Genomic DNA, 21,232 nt, shown 5'->3' with positions numbered 1-21,232 from the left:
ATTTTGGGATTCTTATATTTAAATCACAGTTGGTGTTTCGTATCGAATTGATTTTTCTATTTCTCTCAATTTCAGGAGTTTGTTATATAGCCCAGAAGCAGCTTAAAAATCCATAGAGTTGTATAATAAATCATACTGTATGTTTCTATGATTTATTATACAACTCTAAGGATTAGAGTTAGTATACGGAAACTGTTTCTGTAGGTGCAAGTCAGTATTTTTTTGTTTGAGCTGAAAAGATTTGCACATTAAATGTAGGACATACATGTTAAAAAGTGAGAAGGGAATTGTGTGAGCCTCTTCCCCACCAATTTTGAAATAATTGTTAAATAACCTAGTAGTTCTTCAAATAAGGGGAAGAGTGTGGTTAAGGTTTACATTACATTTAAAAACATTCCTGGTTAAGATTCATAGGGTTGACTTTGAGGCCCCTCTGGGTATAGTTTGAACTGAACCAAAAGATATAGGCATGTGGGTAGAAAAAACTATTGATGTCTCAGCCATAAATTCAAGAATAATCTGTGCCAGCAGTAACTAAATTGTAAATATTAAATATATTTAGCAACACGGACTCTGTTTGTTAAGTTGTAGACCATGGCTGTTCTTCTGCCAAAGGCACACTGAGATCGTTGTATTGGTATTTCATCAAGACTTTTTCTGTTCAAAGGTGCAAGGAGATTTGTGACATTAGACTTTGGTAGACCCATCTTATTGACAGATGTATTGATTCCAACTTGTGGGGATTTGGCTTCCTTATCGATTGATATTTGGACACTCGGTGAAGAAGTTGATGGAAGAAGGCTAGTTGTTGCTACAGATATTAGCACCCATTCTCTTATTCTGCACGATTTAATACCACCACCAGTTTGCAGATTCATGAAGGTAAAAATTCTTTTCATGAAAATATATATTCTAATGAATATATATTTCAATATGGTAAATGTTCTTCATAATAGGTAATGCTCAGTTTTACAATATATTTCCTATTTTCAAAGAATGAAGTGACATGGAAAGGCCCGCATGTCTTCTGTTTCAGATTACGGTCATTGGTCGCTATGGAAGTACAAATGCTAGAGCCAAAATTCCTTTAGGATTTTACTATGGACATACGTACATCTTGCCTTTAGAGAGCGAGCTGAAGATTATGCACGATCCTTTGCGAGGCGAAGTTGAATCTGCAAACCAGCCAGAAATTGATCAACATTTAGCTATGATGATTGCACTGCAGGAAGATATACAGTGCAGGTAAAATGCACGGTTGTTTCTGTTGTGTTGTTTTGTTTCTGTTGATGAGTTAGTGATGTAATGCAAGTTGCTGAATGTTAGCAAAACATTCGCCCTGTTTAAAACACTGTTATTTAACTGTATGTAAGTGTAAATATTTTTGTTTCCTGGGAGCTTTATTGATAATTTATGTATAATTATGACAATTTTTCCTTACTCCACTTACAGGTATAATTTAGCTTGCCATAGACTTGAAACACTCCTGCAAAGCATTGACCTTCCACCACTGAACAGTGCTAATAATGCTCAGTATTTTTTACGCAAGCCAGATAAGGCAGTGGAGGAAGACAGCCGAGTATTTTCTGCTTATCAGGATTGCATTCAGCTGCAGCTTCAGTTGAATTTGGCTCATCATGCTGTACAAAGGCTCAGAGTAGCTCTAGGAGCAAGCAGGAAGATTCTGAAAGAACAGAGTGATCCTAAAGAACTAATTCAGATGTCCTCCACAGAACAGTTGCGCACAATTATCCGATATCTGTTGGATACTTTACTTAGTTTACTTCATTCTTCCAATGGTTGGTAGCTCAATTATTTTTATTAATAAAATAACAAACTTGCTATTTCATTGTCAATGCTTAAAATATATATGTTAGTGTCAGTGGGGATTTTGAGGCTTTGTAGAATATTCCCGATTAAATGAATGAGACAAAGGTTAAAAGAGTAAGGCTATAAAGAGAATCAAATTAAGGTTAAGATGAAACTTCAGCAATTGTGTCTCTTAATTTTCTAAATTTACAGGAACTGGAGAATTGTTTTACCTGAAGAATTCAGAATTCGCATCCACTATTTTGCATATCCACAAAATGTATATCTCAGAGTAGGCTGGCTCTGGTCAGCCTAGTTATTCTCAGTGTTCTGATCCCTCCTCCCTGCCTAAGTTATGGTTCTTGATCTACCACAAAAGATAGAGGTAAAGATAGGTATCACAGGCAGTTGTACTAAAATTAGAGTGAAATAAAAGGAAGAGATCCAAGAGAGATAACTGATTATGATTAGTTCTTTGGGCTGCAGCAAGGCTTAGCTAGTGAGTATAAAGATAGGGTAATATTGAGTCACTTCTGTCTTTGAAACTAACATTCATTGTATACCAGGGGTGTCAAACTCGCATGTATCGCAACTTTTTCTCCATTGCCGGCAATGGGGTGGGCGTGGTTTTGGCATGATGCATCCAGCCTGCGGGCCGGCAGTTTGACACTCCTGTTGTATATGTTAACAGATATTCCACAGCTGCAATTCTTTATACAGGTAGTCCTCAACTTACGACCACAATTGAACCCAACCTTTTCATTGCTAAGCAAGACAGTTGTTGAGTTTTTCCCTTTTACATTTTACAACCTTTCTTGCCATAGTTGCTAAGTGAATCACTGCAGTTAAGTTAATAATACGGTTAAGTGGCTTCCCCATTGACTTTGCTTGTCAGAAGGTTGCAAAAGGTGTTCACATGACCACAGAACACTGCAACTGTCATAAATATGAGTCAGTTGCCAATATCCAAATTTTGATCACGTGGTCATGAGGGTGCTGCAAGTGGTTGTAAGTCAAGGACTACCTGTAGAGTTAATAATAGATAATAGTCATTTCATAGAGAAGATAGTTTTATGAACTCCTTAAAACAAAAATAGTGGATTGCATTAAGAACTGATCTATTGCAACCAAGTATTTCAAGCTGCCATTATTTTTAATAGCATCATGATATTTGGAGTACCTTCCAACTTATAATATATAAATAAGAGAGATTTGATGGGGTAGCATCTTTAACTGGGAAATGGCCTAAATTTTATTCACACAGTTCTTGTTTTCTCTTGATAAGACAGTCAAGAGATTTCCAGAGATTTTGCAATCATGCAGAATTAATTAAAATATAAAAAAATAAAAAATTTAAAGGACCACATAAAGATAAAAAAACAACAAGCATATTTCCTTTCATGTGAATGCATCATTCAGTTTGATTTTCATGTCAGCCCAAATACCTTCAGGTGATACCTAAACTGCCTTTTTTCAGGAACTGGGAAGAAATCTTCACTAGTGAATCTTAGTGAGTTGAGGAAGATCTAGTCTACAGGCTTAGGAAAGGGAATGTTTTGTTTGTGGGGTGTGTGTGTGTGTGTGTGTGTGTGTGTGTGTGTGAGAGAGAGAGAGAGAGAGAGAGAGAGAGAGAGAGAGAGAGAGAGAGAGATATTTATATCTTGATGTGTAAAACCAGCTTCTGTGTTTTTTAGAAGTATCCATGTGTTGTTTTTTTAGCGGTTCACCTTTTCATAAAAATAGAAGATGAAAGGTTTCTAAATCTGTTAAATTAAATGATGAATGGCATATTTAACTTTTTATTACATTGTAAGCCACCCAAAATTGCTGTATTAGTGAGATGAGCAGTATAGAAATTAATTAATTAGTTTAGCAGAAACCTGTGAGACAGCTAGCATATTGTCACTGCTAAGATACATCTTGAACAAACCTGTGTAATCTGTATTCACTTCTAGAGTCACAATCAGTGCTTTTTGCAATCTAACATACTTCATTTCTTTTTCTAAGGGCACTCTGTTCCTGTGGTTTTACAAAGTACATTTAACGCTCAAGCCTGTGAAGAATTATTCAAGCACTTGTGTATTAGTGGGACTCCCAAAATACGTCTGCACACAGGTCTTTTACTCGTTCAGCTATGTGGAGGTGAAAGATGGTGGGGACAGTTTCTCTCAAATGTCCTGCAGGAATTGTATAATTCAGAGCAACTTCTTATTTTTCCACAAGACAGGTACTTTTCACATTATTTTTAACATATCATCAAGCAGCATTCAGTCTATTTATTATTGAAATATAGAAAGATAGGCAAGAGGGAAAAAGCTTTATAATAATTGTAATAATTTGCAGTTGTAATAAATGAAGACCATCATGATCATAATTAAGTCTGTAAGTTGTTGAAACGTGTTAAATTTCATCATAGGGATCTGCATATTGATGTACATCAGCGGTTCTCAACCTATGGGTCGCGACCCCATTTGGGGTCGATCGACCATTTCATGGGGGTCGCCAAGCAAGGCTGTCCGCCATTTTTCCCCCTTTTCCGGTGGGTGCCTTACCTCCCTTGGGCTGGGCCAGCTGGTGGTCGGCCTGCTCCGTCTCTGCCACTTGCCAGCTACGCCTCGGCCGGCGCAGGGGGCGGAACCACGCATGCGCGGTGCTCCCGGGCAGGGAAAGTCCTCGACTTACAACCGTTTGGGTAGTCCTCGACTTACGACCAGTTTAGTCCTTGACTTACGACTGGTTTAGTCCTCGACTTACGACCGGTTGGGGGTCGTGGCATTAAAAAGGTTGAGAACCACTGATGTACATAGTCTATAATGGAACTGCAAAAAATTTGTAATCTTTATATTTAATACTATCAATTTGCTTTAGTTCTTTATGCCTTAAGAACAAAAGAGAAATAAATGTTTGATTTCCTAGGATCAGCTTTTTCTCTCTCTCTCTTGTGAAGTATTACTACTTATTAAAGCAGCCAGGAATATTTTAAACGACTTACTTTTTATATTTAGGGTCTTCATGTTGCTTTCTTGCATTGGTCAAAGATCACTCAGCAACACTGGTGTCTTAGAAAGTTTGTTGAATCTCTTGGATAATCTCTTGTCTCCTCTTCAGCCTCAATTACCTCTCCACAGATGCTCAGAAGGTATCAAACGTTTCTAAAATAATATTAGAATTTTTTTTATTTTTTTTTTAAAGTCAGTCTAGCTCTGTTAGTGTAATTGTTTTTTTCAGGATTGTAAAATGCAATCTAGATCATGATTAGTTGGAAACAGAGAGATAACAGAAAACCTTAATTCCATCTATTGATTGTCTGCTATGAGGGGTGCAAGTCCACGCACAAGAGCCCTATCACGGAGGCTTAGAAGAAAAATTGAACTGACAAATTCAAAGGCACCGATTGCACACTAATTTGACTGAATCTAATTTCAAAGTATTCATTTTAGGTATTAAAATTTATTCCCAAGTAGTTGAACAAATAATTTCTTCACATGATTATCAAAATTTAAGCATTCTTTTTTTTTTCTGCTCTTTTATGTGAGAACAGGAGAAACAGATATATAAAATATTTTGAGATTCTGGAAAAAAAATCTGTTATATTTTGTCTTAATAATTACAAACAAATTCTCTTATTTTGAAGGCGTTCTGGACATTCCTATGATTAGCTGGGTTGTAATGTTGGTATCTAGACTCTTAGACTATGTGGCAACAGTGGAAGATGAAGCAGCTACATCTAAGAAGCCTTTGAATGGAAAAGAGAGAGAAAGATTCTTGACAGGTGTAGTATATATTACTTAAGATGGTAAAACCTATTTATGAGCATACAGTCTCTGAAAAAGGGCAGTCATCTTTGCATGGAATAGTAAACTACAATTTTGGATAAATCTTATTGTAAAGAGCTATGAACTTGTGACTGCATCTTTGTCAGGTGTCAAAGATCAGGTCCACATGTGAAGGTCCAATTAACCTGATTTATTGCTAATCATGCCTATGCACAGGAATCTTCTCAACTAATGGTTAGCACCTGCTTGGGGTTAAATAATGGCATTCAAGGATGGGGGGAATTGGACTTACTTCGCTTGTAACTATATAGAGATTCTAGGCTGATCCATCTTTTAACTCCATCCCCAGGTTCTGCCAATCCTTCTTTTACAATCTTCTTTGTATTCCACCCAATCATTATGACTGCTAAACTAACCATTAATTGAAAGCTTAGAATATTACTGGAATTGAAGATCCTGCACTGTTATTCCAAAACAAGATAATCTGAATTTTCCATTTTAGATGGAATCAGTATCACAATTTCAGACACTGAAATACTTGCTAGCTCAAGTAATCAGCTAATCAGTAGCAAGTAGAAACAAAGAAAAAAAAGGTTGTGTATGCTGGGCATCCATGTTCCCCAGCCTAATGAGCACTGTCATTATGTTAGAAAAATTATGTATTTATTTGACAAATTTCCAGGGTACCATTTGTTCAGCGCCATGGTTGTTGAGCAAATGTCCATTAAATAAATATCTGTAATAACCAACAGGTAGCCAGCTTCATTTCTGTCCATCTATCAATATATCAATTGTCCATCTGTTTAAAAAAATGCTTTAAAAATCAGACAGGTCAAAGAATTTGCTGTATGCCAGGGGACATATCTGCAGGCATATTAATTCTCAATGGTATAATAAATACTTTTGGATTAAGTATTCAGAGAAAGGTAGGGAAGGGCAGCACTTGATGTCCAGAGCTGAAAAGGTGATACAAAGGAGCAGTAAGTGTATATGCACGTGCTTAAACCAAGTACTTCTTTTCCTGGGGTAAAACAGTAACTATGCAGTCCAAGAAAAATGCATATTTGAGTTAAGGAGCTACCAGTAGTGTACCCATGTCCAGTCCACTTTTTTTTCCTTTTTTTTTCTTTTTCTTCAGATCTGAAATACTGCTTATGTACATTATGTTGATGATTAGCATATGGTTGATAGGAAAAGACTTCATTATTCGGGATAGAAATTCCTCCCACTTGAATAAATAAATATTATAATCTAAGGTTGGGAGAGTCTTTTGATTTGGGATTTTGTTTACTTGTATTTGCTTATAATTTTGTATTATAGAAAACAATTGTCTGCTATTTATCTGCCTGTTTGAATCGTTAGCCCTTTTTACATTAAAATGAATTCCAGAGTGGAATACAATACTCATGCAGAGTTACAAAAACAAAAATATCAAACAGTGTAAGCCACACATTAAATAACAGAGCAGGGTTAGTAGGCTTTTAGGTGACATAAAAGCTAGCTGCAGTTTTCTCCCTTCCCCCCCCATACATGTTTCAAAAATGGTATACCTCTGAAGTTGTACCTTATGCTTTATACTAATGGATGTATGGTCCTCAGATTTTTGGATAATTTTCCAATTGTTTGATTAAGAGATAAAGACGTTTAGTTAAACTTAATTTCAAAATATACAGTACATAAAGTAATTGAATAGTTTCTTAGCAAAGAGAAATATTTTGGGATCTTAATTGTTACAAAAGAATGTTCTAAGGTACACTCAGTTTTAGGCTGATTTCAAGGTTTTACATCAAGCTGTAATCAAGCAGTTCCTGTTCAGTTCCCTGTGGTGAAATACACTACAAAACAGTTCACACTGCCTCTGAAAATGCTGCTATGAAAGCTGGTGAGATGTCAGGATAATATAAGATGAAGCCAAGGCCATTCAGCCTAAAAGCTCATCATTGGCTGATATACACAGATTCATTGCATAGGACTTCCTTTTTCATCTGATTTTCTTGTGCAGTATTCAATGTCTTTTCTGCTTTCCTATTAAAAAGACTTACTTGTTTGATCGTTCAATTAACATTTCATTTAAAAAAATCCCCGTTTTGAAGATTGAAAGCTACCTGTTTCTAAATACCATCTCTGGTCCTTTCAGTAAAGCTAAATCAATTGTTTCCCTAGCATCCAAACAATAATTCAATTAATGCTGTATCCTTAAACAAATTAACAAAACATATATTTTTTTCTTTTTTCAAGATATGCGTACTGATTTTTTGTTTGTATGTCCTCTTTGTGTAAAACATTGACTACCAAATTTGAAATATTATTTTGTTTTGCTTTTCAGGCAATCAGTGGAGTTTCATTAACAATAATTTACATACACAGAGCCTCAATAGATCTTCAAAAGGCAACAGTAGCTTAGATAGGTTATATTCCAGAAAGATCAGGAAACAACTTGTTCATCATAAACAGGTAACCTCTAGCTCATATTAATGATTTTCTTTTTCTAAATTATATTAGGATATTATGATTTTGAGACGCAATTCATGTTTTATGTTCAGAGCAATATTTTATAAGTTAGGTAGCATATAGCTGGACTGCACTGAAGCAAGTTAAAGGAACTTCCAGTTGCCTGACTTTCCCACAGCAACCATGAACCTAACTGAAAGCGTGGCTGATACTGACAATATAATAATTGCAGACAAGGGTCCTAAGGAAATCCTATGCGTGCCCTGCAGGGTGGAATAAGAGATTTTCACCATCTTAGTAGAAGAAGAGTTCACACAAGTGTGAAACTTTGGAGGGAATAATGTGAGAAACCACTTTTCTAATTAACTTGCTCATTATAAACTATTTGGAAAACTTGACAGTGAGTACAAACACACAGCAAATATCTGCTCCTATACAATGTTTGAAGCCTCACCAGTTTCTGCACCCTTAAAACTGTTCCTGAAACTGGCTTTATAATTCAGATCTGTTGACAGCCTGTTAAAGTTTTATAAATATAAAAACTAAAATTTTAAAAACTTTAACTTGACCATCCTATGAAAGTGCATATCTATTTTGCATCTTATTATACATTTTTATATACTGTTAACATTTTCTTTTAGCAACTTAACTTATTAAAAGCAAAACAGAAGGCTTTGGTGGAACAGATGGAAAAAGAAAAAATACAAAGCAACAAAGGATCATCCTATAAACTTTTAGTAGAACAGGCAAAACTAAAGCAGGCCACGTCAAAGGTATGATGTTCTGCAATTATATTTATTGTCTTGCGCAGAAATATCTTTTTCTGCAAATTCAAATATGTTTTGGGTTCATTTTTTCCATATATGATTTCATTATGCCTCTTAAGGCCTAAACTGTTGATTCAGTTACCTGCTATATCTCTGGTTTTAGAACTAATCAATTATAATATAGGTACCTGTTCATATGTATGTATGTATATGTACATATATTTTATGTAAACTACTTTCTAAATAATGCTGTGGGTTATTCACATCAAGATAGTTCCTTATAATAAAAATTAAGATTAAATTATAATATTTCAACAATTCTCCAGCTGTGCCCTTTTTTTGAGTCATCAGAAAAGGTGCATGGGCAGTATTCAAATAATTGTGCTAATAATAATTAGCTAAGGCCAAAGGAAGTTGGATTTGTCTTTTTAAAACCACTCTTTAAAGCAGGGGTGTCAAACTGCCGGCCCGCTGACCGGATGCGTCATGCGGAAGCCATGCCCACCTCATTGCCAGCAATGGCAAAACCATCCTGATAGGTTGTGTGACGTCACGTGACGTCGCGAGTTTGACATGCCTGCTTTAAAGAAAATGGTGTTCTAATTAAGCATTTTTTGGTCCACAGAGTTGTGAAATAGTTTTGGCTATCAGTTTCAGTTGCAGTTATTTCTCTTAGGAAATATTAAGGAATATTTATTTATTTATTTATTCATTCATTCATTCAATCTATATGCCACCCATCTCACAGTTAGAGGCAACTTGTATAACATGTTGAGAAATCCTCACTTGAAGACCAATAATCATACACTATTATTGTGTTTTGACATCATCTAATCTAGAAACCATTGCACGTTCCAACTAATATCCCTTACTATTAAGACATGAGTTATATCCAGTGTCTTATCTAAAGAGTTCAGTGTGATAATAGTTGGGTAATGGTTTATGTAATCAGTAAATTTGTTTCATATTAGAATTATAAATTTGAAAACAACAAATGTTATTGGTGCTGTGATTTAGGAAATAATCTTATGTATGTTTAGTTAAATAGATATTTATTTATTTGGACTTATTGGATAATATTGTAAGCTTACATAAGATAAGAGACCACTTATTTCTTATTTCTTTTTGATTGAAATACCGTGTTATTGATGCTAGTGATTTATGTGGTTGTTTTCATTTATTTGTATGTGAAATTACTGACTCCTACAATTCATTGAATAGTTGAATAATGGCAAATGTGTTTATGTTTATGATTTATGTAGCACTTTAAGGATTTGATACGCTTACGACGGACTGCAGAGTGGCCCCGTTCTACATTAGACACTGAAGTATCAACTGCAAAAGAAACTCCAGAAATTGAGCCCCTTACATTTACATTGGCACATGAACGCTGCATCTCAGTGGTGCAGAAATTGGCCCTCTTTCTCTTGTCAATGGATTTTACTTGTCATGCAGATCTGCTGTTATTTGTATGCAAGGTATGGATTATGCAATGCAGTTAATAGAAATAAATCTGATCAAAGCTTGAAGCTTACATTTCAGTATACTAGGTTGGATCAGCAGTTTTCACAAAATTCTTTCCCAATAATTATTTGTTATCCAAAATTATGACGACTTCAGCCCCTTGTGGGAAAAATATAAACTAGCATGATTTGAGATGATAATTTTTTAAAAAACATCCACTATTGTTCTGATCCTAAGGAGTTTTGCTCTGATAGGATTACATTTAAATGAATGAGTTTCCACAAAAGAAGGAAGCTGGTTGTTGGGCTTTAAATATAATTCCATCAATATGGTGTACCTTTTCCTAGCCGTTGTTTATATATAATATTTTTTCTCAATGCATCTGTGCTGAAGCAAGAGCTGTGGATTGTATCAAATAGCAGTTTTGCTTTACATGAACTTAATTTATGCTAATTTATGCAGTCTTGACACTTAAGACATAGCCTCTGAAAAATGTTGTCATTGTTCCTGATAATTGGCAAAAATCTGAACCATCATAGCAGAGGGACTGATGGGAAATAAACCAACAGTTTGTTGGGAGTTTTTGAAAGTGTTGTTCACTTAGAAACACTGTTGATTACAGCACAGTAACTTTTAGTAATTTATGTTTTCTTGTGTTATAGTTTTGAACTTTGCAATTTCTAAGATGAAATAAAAAATAAAGACATTAGAAATAGGGGGGCAACTCTTTATATGACAACTTCCCCAAGCTACAGATGAAAGGCATAAACTAAAGTTACATATACTCTCAAACCAGAAGGATTACCTTATTTCTTCTTTTGATCTATCAATACTTCTGATGTCATTCTAAATTCCTTTACCATTATTTATAAATACATGTGTATATTACAATTGCTAAATATATGCGTCTTTATTTTGCAGAATTGTTATGTTCTCCATAGATAGGAAACAAGTTGCAGCAAAGAATTTTGTCTACCTCTTTTTATTTCAGGTTCTTGCTAGAATTGCAAATGCAACAAGGCCTACAATTCATTTGTGTGAAATTGTGAATGAAGCTCAGTTAGAAAGGCTACTCCTGCTTCTGGTTGGAACAGACTTTAACAGAGGTGATATCTCTTGGGGAGGAGCGTGGGCTCAGTATTCCCTGACATGTATGCTGCAAGATATTCTAGCAGGTTTGTTAAAAATCATATTTTATCTATGGAAAATGCATTGGTTACCTGCAGTGGGAAACACTGGAGTGGTAGTTAATTAGTTAGTCTTGAACCATATCAAAGACCATAAAATAAAGGTAAAATGTAGCAACTAATTCAAGGATAAAATAGAAAAAAGAACATGTAACAGTAAAATACATATGTAGTAAATACAAAGTATCAGCATTCAGAAAAATATATCGCCTTTATATGATATCCCAATCTATTCAGTATAACAGCTGAACTGTCTTCCATATATATCATTTTATAATACGATGGAAGCACCCATGTTCAGTCATGTAATCTAGCACCTCAAATCCTGTTCTAGAATAGGCCCTTCATAAGAATTGCATTAAATTCATCGGCAGGTATTTTACATATTGGAAAGTGGTTTTGTTCTTAGCCAATCAAAAAAAATCTATTTTTTGCCAATAACTCTCTGTTTCTTTGGGCACTGATATCCAGGACTTTGTTTGAAAATTCCCTTTGACTGAAAGGCAGTTGAGAGTAAATTTTGGGTGGAAAAAACCCATGCTATGAAATAACTTTGGTAATTCAATTTATGCAGGAGGTAGGCTGAGCCATACTTAAATTGTTCTGCTAAACATATATGGTAGCCTATCAGGGCCCATTGAATGGATGCTCTGCCAATAGATTAAAAAAATATTATTGAGTGGCTATGTATGGAGTGAAAACCTGCTTCTGCTCTAACCACTGGAGTTGACATGTTCTTGCCAGTTTCCAGTGTGTGTTTGTTTTTTTAAAAAAATGGGTCTGAATTTACTCCAGTGAGGAAACTTTTGTATGACTCCATAATTCCATACCTTAGTTCAGCATTGGGACTACTTTTACCCTAAATACTTTCAATGTGGGAGGGGAGCAAGGTACCTGGATAATTATATTTAGTTTATATAATCTTTTGGTACTTATCTCAGCCCCCACCAACCTTCTTTTAAAATGATTTATCTATGACCCTGTGTTGGTAAAAGCAACTCTTAAATAAGTGAAAGAATTCATTTGTCCAGTAGACTTCCCATTCAACTGCTAATTTTCCAGGCTCCTTGTTAGATTTCAGAAATTGAATAATAAGTTTGATTTCTGACATTGATACCAGAGGCTATGGAAAAGGTTTTCAAATGCTAAAGGATCAATAGTTTGGGAGGCCCTCAAAACCCTCCCAAATTAAAGCTGGGATAAGAATATAAAATTGGAATTTATATTTCTTCAATAAAATAGTTGGGGTATTCGAAAAGAAAAATGTGTTTGTCCCTTTTGCTAAAATTTCAAGTGCTGACTATATTTTAGTTGTGTATAAAATTTTATAAAGTTTAAAAACTTTAAAATTTTATGTTGTTGTTTTTAATGGATAGAATATCCCTAGGCCTGGCACATCACTGTTATCTGTAATTTTCTAGTACATAGATAGACTCAAACCAATTAGAACTTATTTGCTGTCAGTGTGTGGTATCTGAAATATGTTTATAAAGCCCTACAAATTTTACTATTGATTTTCTCAATAGTGCTTAAAAAATTAAAAAAAGTTTTTTTTAAAAAAGACCACACATTTATGCCTCATATTTTTGAAAAAAGCTGATATGCAAAACTGCCATGAAACATGAAACAGTTTGTTTAAAATGTGAGGTGAATATTGCACATGCCAAGGCAATTGATACCCATCTCTGACTATTTTGGTAACTCTTCCCTATACCATTCAGGAGAACTGTTGGCTCCAATAGCTGCTGAAGCCATGGAGGAGGCAGCAGTAGGAGAGGAGGCGGGGACTTCAACTGTAGATTCAGATGATGCTCTTCAGCAGTCTGCAGTTCAGTTAGTGGAAACTATTGATGAGCCGTTAGCACATGACATTACAGGTAAATAAATATAACTTGCATAATGGCATTGAATTGTTTAAAACTGTTGGTTTTTTGCCTTGGCAATTCTGCTAACCATTCTTGAATTTCAGTAGTTGTTGAAAACTTATACCATTCTGTTGATGTCAAGTAGAACTAAGCAGCTGAAAAGCTGATGCAATCCATAGCAGGTGCAAATCTCCACAGCGGGTGTATCCAACCTGCAGCCCATAGGCCACAAGCGGCCCTAGACAGCTAGTAATGTGGCCCCACAAGATAATAAAAAAAAATTAAAAAATGAAGTTGATTATTTATATGCAGTCCAAGACAATTCCTCTTCCCTTGGTGTGGCCCAGGCTAGCCAAATGGCTAGACAACCATGAGCTAGAGCAGGGATCCCCAACCTTGGGCACTTTATGACTTGTGGACTTCAACTCCCAGAATTCCTCAGCCAGAATTCTGGGAGTTGAAGTCCACAAGTCATAAAGTGCCCAAGGTTTGAGACCCCTGAGCTAGAGCATAGCTTAGCCTCATTTTACTTTCCTCCCCCATATTTTTGTGCATAATAGAAATTAGAAACTCACATTTCAAGACTTGGAGAGGATGTAGACAAAGAATTTATGTTTTCCATTGCGGACTATAGATAATCCTCCACTTATAACCACAAATGGGCACAGAATCTTGTTATTTGATCGGAGCTTCATTCACTGACCATAACTCAATTCTCCCAGTTGCAGTCGTTAATTGGAGCACCAGAGAAAGGGTCCAGGCCTCCTAGGCATGATATAGAGAGGAGAGGACCAGGGCCTCTGACTGTACCTGAGAGGCCTGGGCCCTCTACCCACCCACACTGGGGAGAGCAATCCCTCTGCACACAGAAATCAAATCTGGCAAATACACTAGCAAATGCCATTGTTCTCACAATTTCTCTTCCCCTCCCCCCTCCCCCCCCCCCCCCCCCCCCCCCCCCCCCCCCCCCCCCCCCCCCCCCCCCCCCCGCCTAAGAGGCCTGGACCCTCTCTCTGGTGCTTAGCCGTTTGCAGTATCCTACATTCACATAACCATGCTTTACGAAGTTTTTGCTGAAAATTTGCATTTACTTCGGGTTTCCAGCAAAAAATTCCCATTGCAAACAATGAGTTCAGTTAATGACCTCAGCATTTGTTTACCGACTGTGGATTCGCTTAACAACCATGGTGATTCGGTTAATGGTTTCTGGGAAAAAAAATATAAAATCAGGTTGGTCACATAATGACCCTCTTAATGACAGGCACAACTGGCATCACTCCAGGCTCAATTATGGGTGGAAGACAAGGACTGCCTGTATTTTGTTTCTAAGCTTCTGCTTTTATTATTGTACTTATTGTTATAAGCCACTCAGTCATGACAATGGGATGGTCTATAAATTCAGTAAATAAATAAACTATTTGAATCACCCAAAGGTACTCCACCTTTGTCATCTTTGGAAAAAGACAAAGACATTGATCTTGAGTTATTACAAGACCTGATGGAAGTTGACATTGATCCATTAGATATTGATTTGGAAAAAGATCCTCTGGCAGCAAAAGTCTTCAAGGTATGGAACATAATGGATTTTTAAAACAGCTGCAAAACACCTGTGACATAGTCTTAGCTCTTTTCGAAATGTGTATTTCTGATATTAACATGATAGAATCCTGTACAATACACAGGTATCAATTCCATTTTCATTATAAAACTTAGGTTTACTTTGAGATTATTTTATGTACAAATGAATTATAGAGGATAAAGTAATTCAAATTCAAAAGTTACAAAGATGCATAAATAGATCTATTATTGTAATGCTCAAAATCAAATCTAGCACAGGTGTATTTCCTCTCATGACCATTAAGCCCTCTGCATGTCCCTATATAAAAAGCAGTTATATTTTCATTCTAGCAAATACTCTTAAAAGTAACATACAAGAAGAACAGAATTAAAATCAAGTGTAAATGGTATTTCCAGACATTTTGTAATGTCCTAATGATTTTAGAATTTATCATTTTAAACATGTTTTTTTTTTGTATGTGAAGAAATGGGAGAGGGTAAGAAAAACTTATAAATATAAAAAATAAGAAAAATGATGGAGGAAAAATATTTTTTATTACCTATAACAAAATCATTTAGGGGTTTTAAACACATCATTAAAACTTGAACACGTGAAATAATAATATAATACTGATCAGTATTACATTGGTAGAACCAATTCATAACCAGAAAGTAGACACATATTATTGATCTGAGGTTGTAAATCTGCACCACAGATCAGATTCTAGACATGTCACACTACAAAAGCCACTTAAGCATTTAATTACAGTTGGATCTCTGTGAGTATAGATTTTTAGATTCTTTACATTCATGTATCACAGCATATGATTAAAATAAACCGTGGAAGGAGTGACATTCAGTGGACTTAATGGTCATAAAAGGAAATACATCTGTGCTAGATTTGATTTTGAGCATAACAGCAATAGATCTATCTATACACCATTGTAATATTTGAATTACATGATACTCTGTAATCCATTTGTTTCCATTCTGGGCATATGATCATGTAAAGAATTCTTCTTCAAAGATACTTTAGATTTCAGCTCCTTTCAATGTGGCCATTTAACATGTGATTGGAGTGATAGTACAAAATAATAGTCCAATAATGAGTTGGGGAAGAGTGCTGTAAATATTACCTGGACAAATTCCCTTTATACTGTCAAATTATAGTTCAGTGAAAGAATATATTGATCTGAAAGCTGCCAGTATAGTTGGCAGCATATATGGCAAAAAATAAAAGACTGTTGATTTCCTTATAGATACAGATTATGATGTTAGGATACAAATACTGAAGACACAATCTAGTTGAGAGTCATGGGGGAAAAGTTTTTATTTTCAGGAATTTCAGACCAATGAATGCTTTTTTTTCTGTTTTATAAAGCCTATAAGTAGCACCTGGTATGATTACTGGGGTGCTGATTATGGTACATACAATTACAATCCTTATATTGGAGGTGTTGGAATTTCTGTGGCAAAACCACCAGTTACAACTGAGAAGAATGGATCACAGATTGTGAGTGTATCAGTCTCTCAGGGTAAGCATATCAACTAGTTTTACTTTGCGACCTAATTTGAGAAAATTCTGTATCTGTTGCTAAAAAAATACATGTTCTCTTTTGGACATATTCCAGTTATGCAAACTATGCTTAAAAAGTGTTTTATAGATATAATAATTAGAAAACTCTGGTCCACTATCCTGTTAGTCAAGAGGGATACATGTAAGCATAGACAGATTATGAAAACAGTGTTGCATTTTTTAAAAAGTCTATTAAAGTTAAGAACTGGACATTTTTCTGCCTTGGAACCATGTCTTGCTACTTCGATCAAAGACCTTTCTGGCTTGACTCTTTGCTCGCATTTGCATATTTTTATAATTAGTTTCTATCTTAATTCATTTTAAAAGTATTTCCAAATGTATAAACCAGTCAAAACTCTTATTTATATAAGAATAAATAAATAAATAAATATTTAATAACTTATTAAGGCTTAATACAATATTTACTATTAAAATATGTAGAATTTTACCTATTTGATGTAATATACATATGCTTTTAATGATCTTTTCAAGCTTTAGATGCACGTTTAGAGGTTGGACTGGAACATCAAGCAGAACTGATGCTGAAAATGATGTCTACTCTGGAGGCAGATTCCATTTTGCAGGCCCTGACCAATACATCTCCTACATGTAATTTTGCACAGTTAAACCTAAGCATCTCTGAATGTTATGGTAATCTTTCTCTTGCTATTGTAGATACTCTGAATTTGTAGCTGAATAGTGGTTGTATTATATCAATAATACCTAATAGCAATATAATAGCTTCCCAGCATATACCTAATTTTAATACTCTATTAAATTCTTAGTTCATTATAAATATATGTGAGAAGGGTTTTTTGCAGTGTATTGGAGCTCCCTGTTCAGGATATATATTTATCTTTTTAGGATGTTCTTAAGATGTTATTTCAACAAGTGTCAATTTGTGTAGCTAATATTTATCAACTTGGTGGTTATTTACAGTATATAGCAATAAGAGTATACACATAAACAATAAAAAACATTGATTAATATAGGTGTTTTATAGAACTTAGGATATGCAAAGAATTTAATTCAAATTCCTAGCAGTATGTTTGCCAGACTAATTACAGTTTTAACTTAAGTTATTGTTACACCCATCTGTTTTTTCCAAGTTATTTAATTTGGTTTGAATTCTTGGAAACTAATCACAATATTTTGGAAGAATAACACATTCAGTGACAAACACTATGTGTTTCTCTTTTGTAATTAAAAATGTCTTGGCTTTTTCTTTTTCTTTTTTTGCTAGTAGCTCAGTCTCCTGGCGGAACAGATGATTCTTTGCTACGTGGGTTGCACACTTCAAATCAAAACAATCAGTTTATTGTCCAGTTGTCCTCCATTCCAGTGTTAAGTGCATGCTTCAATAAACTATTTTCCATGCTACAAGTCCATCATGTTCAGGTACATAATTGTTGCTCTTGGAATTTGTAGAATTCATATACTGTGTTGGCATTTAGAATCAAGAAATGTACACTTGCTCGATGCTATATTCTATTTAGGTGACTCCTAGTCTGGTGCTGTTTGTATTTTCAAGTTAATGTTCCTAATAAAAGTATTTGACAGTGTACCACATTAATTTAATAAATATAGTTAAAAATAAATTTATTTGTATTTCGAGAATAGACAGACATACAGATAGATGAATATTTATGATGTACTTTTGCAAATTAAACAGTATTCTAAGGCTGAGATAATACTTATAGCTAAAGCACTAGTTAACAACAAAATTTAATTAGATAACATCATTTAATTAGAAAGCTGTTTTTTATCATTTTAAAATATAGACACATTTTTGATGTAGGATATACACTGGTGTACTCATGCTTTAAACTGTAGTTTCTTTCTTGGGATGAGTTTGCTGATAGCATTCATCCAACATATCCAGTTATAATATATATTTAAACTGGAATTTACAGTATTACATTTTTATAATGCTCTTTTCTGGATTCTGAGATGGTTTTCATTAGTATATGCAATTATGTTGTTAAAATAAGTACATTCCTAAGTTTTGAAGTAAGCAATGGAACCTTAGGGAGGGGAAAGGCAAATTATTAAGCTCCAATAAAACGTACATAATATTTCCTTGAAAAACAGTAATAAAACACGAGCAAACATTAATTTGGATATTATGTTGATGGTTTGACAAGCTGGTTATAATCTGCTTTAAGTAACCATGCAAATTGAAATATGTCAAAAATAATACATGCAGTCTACAACAGTATTTTGTTAGCAGAATTAAAAATTGATGTTTGAAATCTTAATTGCAAGTTCTCCATTACATGGTTATCTTGTTTTAAATATGCCTTTTAAATAACAGTTGTTAATAATTGTTCTCTAGCTTGAGTCCCTATTACAGCTATGGCTCACATTAAGCCTGAATTCTGGAACTGCTGGAACTAAAGACAACTGCACTGACATTTTCTTATACAATGCCAACCGGACACCTGTCATTCCTTTAAATCAAGGTGAGCTGCATCACTATGCTCTACTACATTGATCTAAATCAGTAGTTTTAAAAATACCTGCTGTATTCAGTATAATGTACGATGGGTAGTCTTCAACAGATAACAGTCCATTCATTGACTGTTCGAAGTTACAGTGGCACTGAAAAAAGTGGCTTACAACCATTTTTCACACATCCAAACATTCCCCACGGTCACATGATCAAAATTCAGACAGTTGTCAACTGACTCATATTTATGACTGGTTGCAGTGTCCCAGGGTCACATGGTCCCCTTTTGTGACCTCCTGGCAAGCAAAACCAATGGGGAAGCCAGATTCACTTAAAAACCACATTGCTAACTTAACAGCTGCAGTGATTCATTTAACAAATGTGGCAAGCAAGGTCATAAAATGAGGCAAAACTCACTTAACAACTGTCTCACTTAGCAACAGAAATTTTGGACTCAATTGCGGTTGTAAGTCGAGGACTACCTATATATTCAGGTTGGATTTTTTTTTTTGTTACATTATATGGTAAATTCAAGAACTATTTCCAGAGAGAGATGGATGCTTTGAGTCCTTTAATTTCTAAGTTCCTTTATATTTGAAAAACAATTCCTGAATCCACTTTTTCTTACTACCATAAAACATATTGGAATACATTTTTTCCAGGGTTAAAGTATGCTTAAAAAAATAAATTAAGGTTTCAACTAGAGTTAATTCTAACACTGTTTTAGGTGATTTCCATATTAAGTAAACAGCCAAGAGTCACTCTGACAGTAAGTTGAGCAATACATGAAGTTGATAGATAAATAAGTGACCTTTAGGCTAATACTTAATACACAATTAAGGAGTATTTAAAATGATGTGCAGATTGCAGAATCAGTTAGGTTTCTTTCTATCATTCATACTTTAGATTAGTTAGAATAAGTGAATGCTTTCTCATTCTATGAAATGAGTTGTCTGCTGTTGTAAACCACCCGGAGTCACTTAGGTGAGGTGGGCAGTATAGAAATTTAATAAAAAAGTAAATTGTTGGGTTTCTTTTATCTGAAAGGAATTCTGTATTTACCACACGGTAGAATCTCCAATCAATTATCTTCAAAATAAATTTTGGCACTCTTAATCTCTGTTTGTATGTATAGATAGTCCTCGACTAACAACCGTTCATTTAGAGACCATTCAAAGTTACAACAGCATTGAAAAAAAATGACTTATGATCATTTTTCATACTTACGACCATTGCCGCATTGCCATGGTCACATAATCTTCATTCGGATGTTTGGCAACTGGCTCATATTTGATGGTTTCAGTGTCCTGGGATTATGGGATCACCTTTTGCAATCTTCTAAACAAGCAAAGTGAATGAGAAAGCCAGATTCACTTAACAACTGTGTTATTAACTTAACAATTGCAGTCACTTAACAGATGTAGCAAGGAAGCTCATAAAATGGGGCGAATCTTAATAATTAGCAACATAAATTTTGGCCTCAATTGTGGTCGTAAGTTGAGGACTATAAATGTATTTATGTATACATACATGTATGTATGTATACACACACACGCACATACTTATATTTCATGTAGCTAGACTGCTCATCTCCCCCAAAGATTTGATGCCTGCTTTCTTCCATTTTTCTGTCTCTGGGGGCTGCACAATGTACTGGTACATAACCTTGAGGGTTAGGGCTGTATTACTACCTCTTTTTATTAGTCTGCAAAGAAAAGGAGCAATAATCTGCTTATCCTACGGTCAGTTGGCTAATTCTGTTGTTAATATACCGTACTAATGCAATAAAGCTGCTTCATATATTATCAGATTCTTACATGGATGTCCAATCTCGAATGTTGGCAATTGCTTAACCCTAACCCTAATTTCTACATGCAGACGTTGACATATTCTGAACGCTCTGACAAGTGAAATGATCCCAGGTAGTATGACTGTAGACAGTCTATGACAACCACTCTGTTAATTGCTGTGGATACAGGAGTAAGACTTTCACCAGTAAATAAATAAAAGTCTTGGTCTTCGTTTCAACAGAGAGGAAACTATGAAGCCAAAGCAGGAGCAAGACTTTTATACTTATTTTTTTATCTTGAATGCTGATGAAATTATAACAATTTTTCCTGCCTCATCTTTCATGCATGTTATTCCTAAGTGATGTATGTAGTTTATTTACTAGCTTGGGAGATCCAAAAAAGTAAAGGCTCTGGCATAATACCTGGCTCCCTGCTATGTATCAACAGCCCTGCCTGAGCTGGCCGACGTGATAGCCGGGGTGGCGGTGGGGACCCCCAGACTTATGGTCTTGGGGGATTTCAACCTGCCATCAGTGGGCGA

The 21,232-nt window shown here is 35.0% G+C and overlaps 1 protein-coding gene across 1 annotated transcript in view; it reads left to right on the top strand.

Annotated features, from left to right (window-relative positions):
* Positions 1-21,232, top strand: part of BIRC6 (baculoviral IAP repeat containing 6) — a 146,088-nt gene that overhangs the window by 44,198 nt on the left and 80,658 nt on the right. The window contains exons 27-42 of the mRNA XM_015815994.2: positions 668-882; positions 1,037-1,245; positions 1,453-1,799; positions 3,817-4,036; positions 4,815-4,948; positions 5,444-5,581; positions 7,912-8,039; positions 8,678-8,809; positions 10,066-10,281; positions 11,259-11,442; positions 13,176-13,331; positions 14,753-14,886; positions 16,258-16,411; positions 16,945-17,103; positions 17,696-17,850; positions 18,788-18,914. Coding sequence (XP_015671480.1) covers positions 668-882; positions 1,037-1,245; positions 1,453-1,799; positions 3,817-4,036; positions 4,815-4,948; positions 5,444-5,581; positions 7,912-8,039; positions 8,678-8,809; positions 10,066-10,281; positions 11,259-11,442; positions 13,176-13,331; positions 14,753-14,886; positions 16,258-16,411; positions 16,945-17,103; positions 17,696-17,850; positions 18,788-18,914 — 2,808 coding nt within the window. The remainder of the gene's footprint in view (positions 1-667; positions 883-1,036; positions 1,246-1,452; positions 1,800-3,816; positions 4,037-4,814; positions 4,949-5,443; positions 5,582-7,911; positions 8,040-8,677; positions 8,810-10,065; positions 10,282-11,258; positions 11,443-13,175; positions 13,332-14,752; positions 14,887-16,257; positions 16,412-16,944; positions 17,104-17,695; positions 17,851-18,787; positions 18,915-21,232) is intronic.

This window comes from Protobothrops mucrosquamatus, unplaced genomic scaffold (genome assembly GCF_001527695.2).
Source record: "Protobothrops mucrosquamatus isolate PMUCROS unplaced genomic scaffold, P.Mucros_1.0 scaffold393, whole genome shotgun sequence".
In the NCBI taxonomy this organism is placed as follows: Eukaryota; Metazoa; Chordata; class Lepidosauria; order Squamata; family Viperidae; genus Protobothrops; species Protobothrops mucrosquamatus.
Note: the sequence above shows the minus strand (reverse complement) of the source record. Positions and strands in the feature narration are given on the sequence as shown.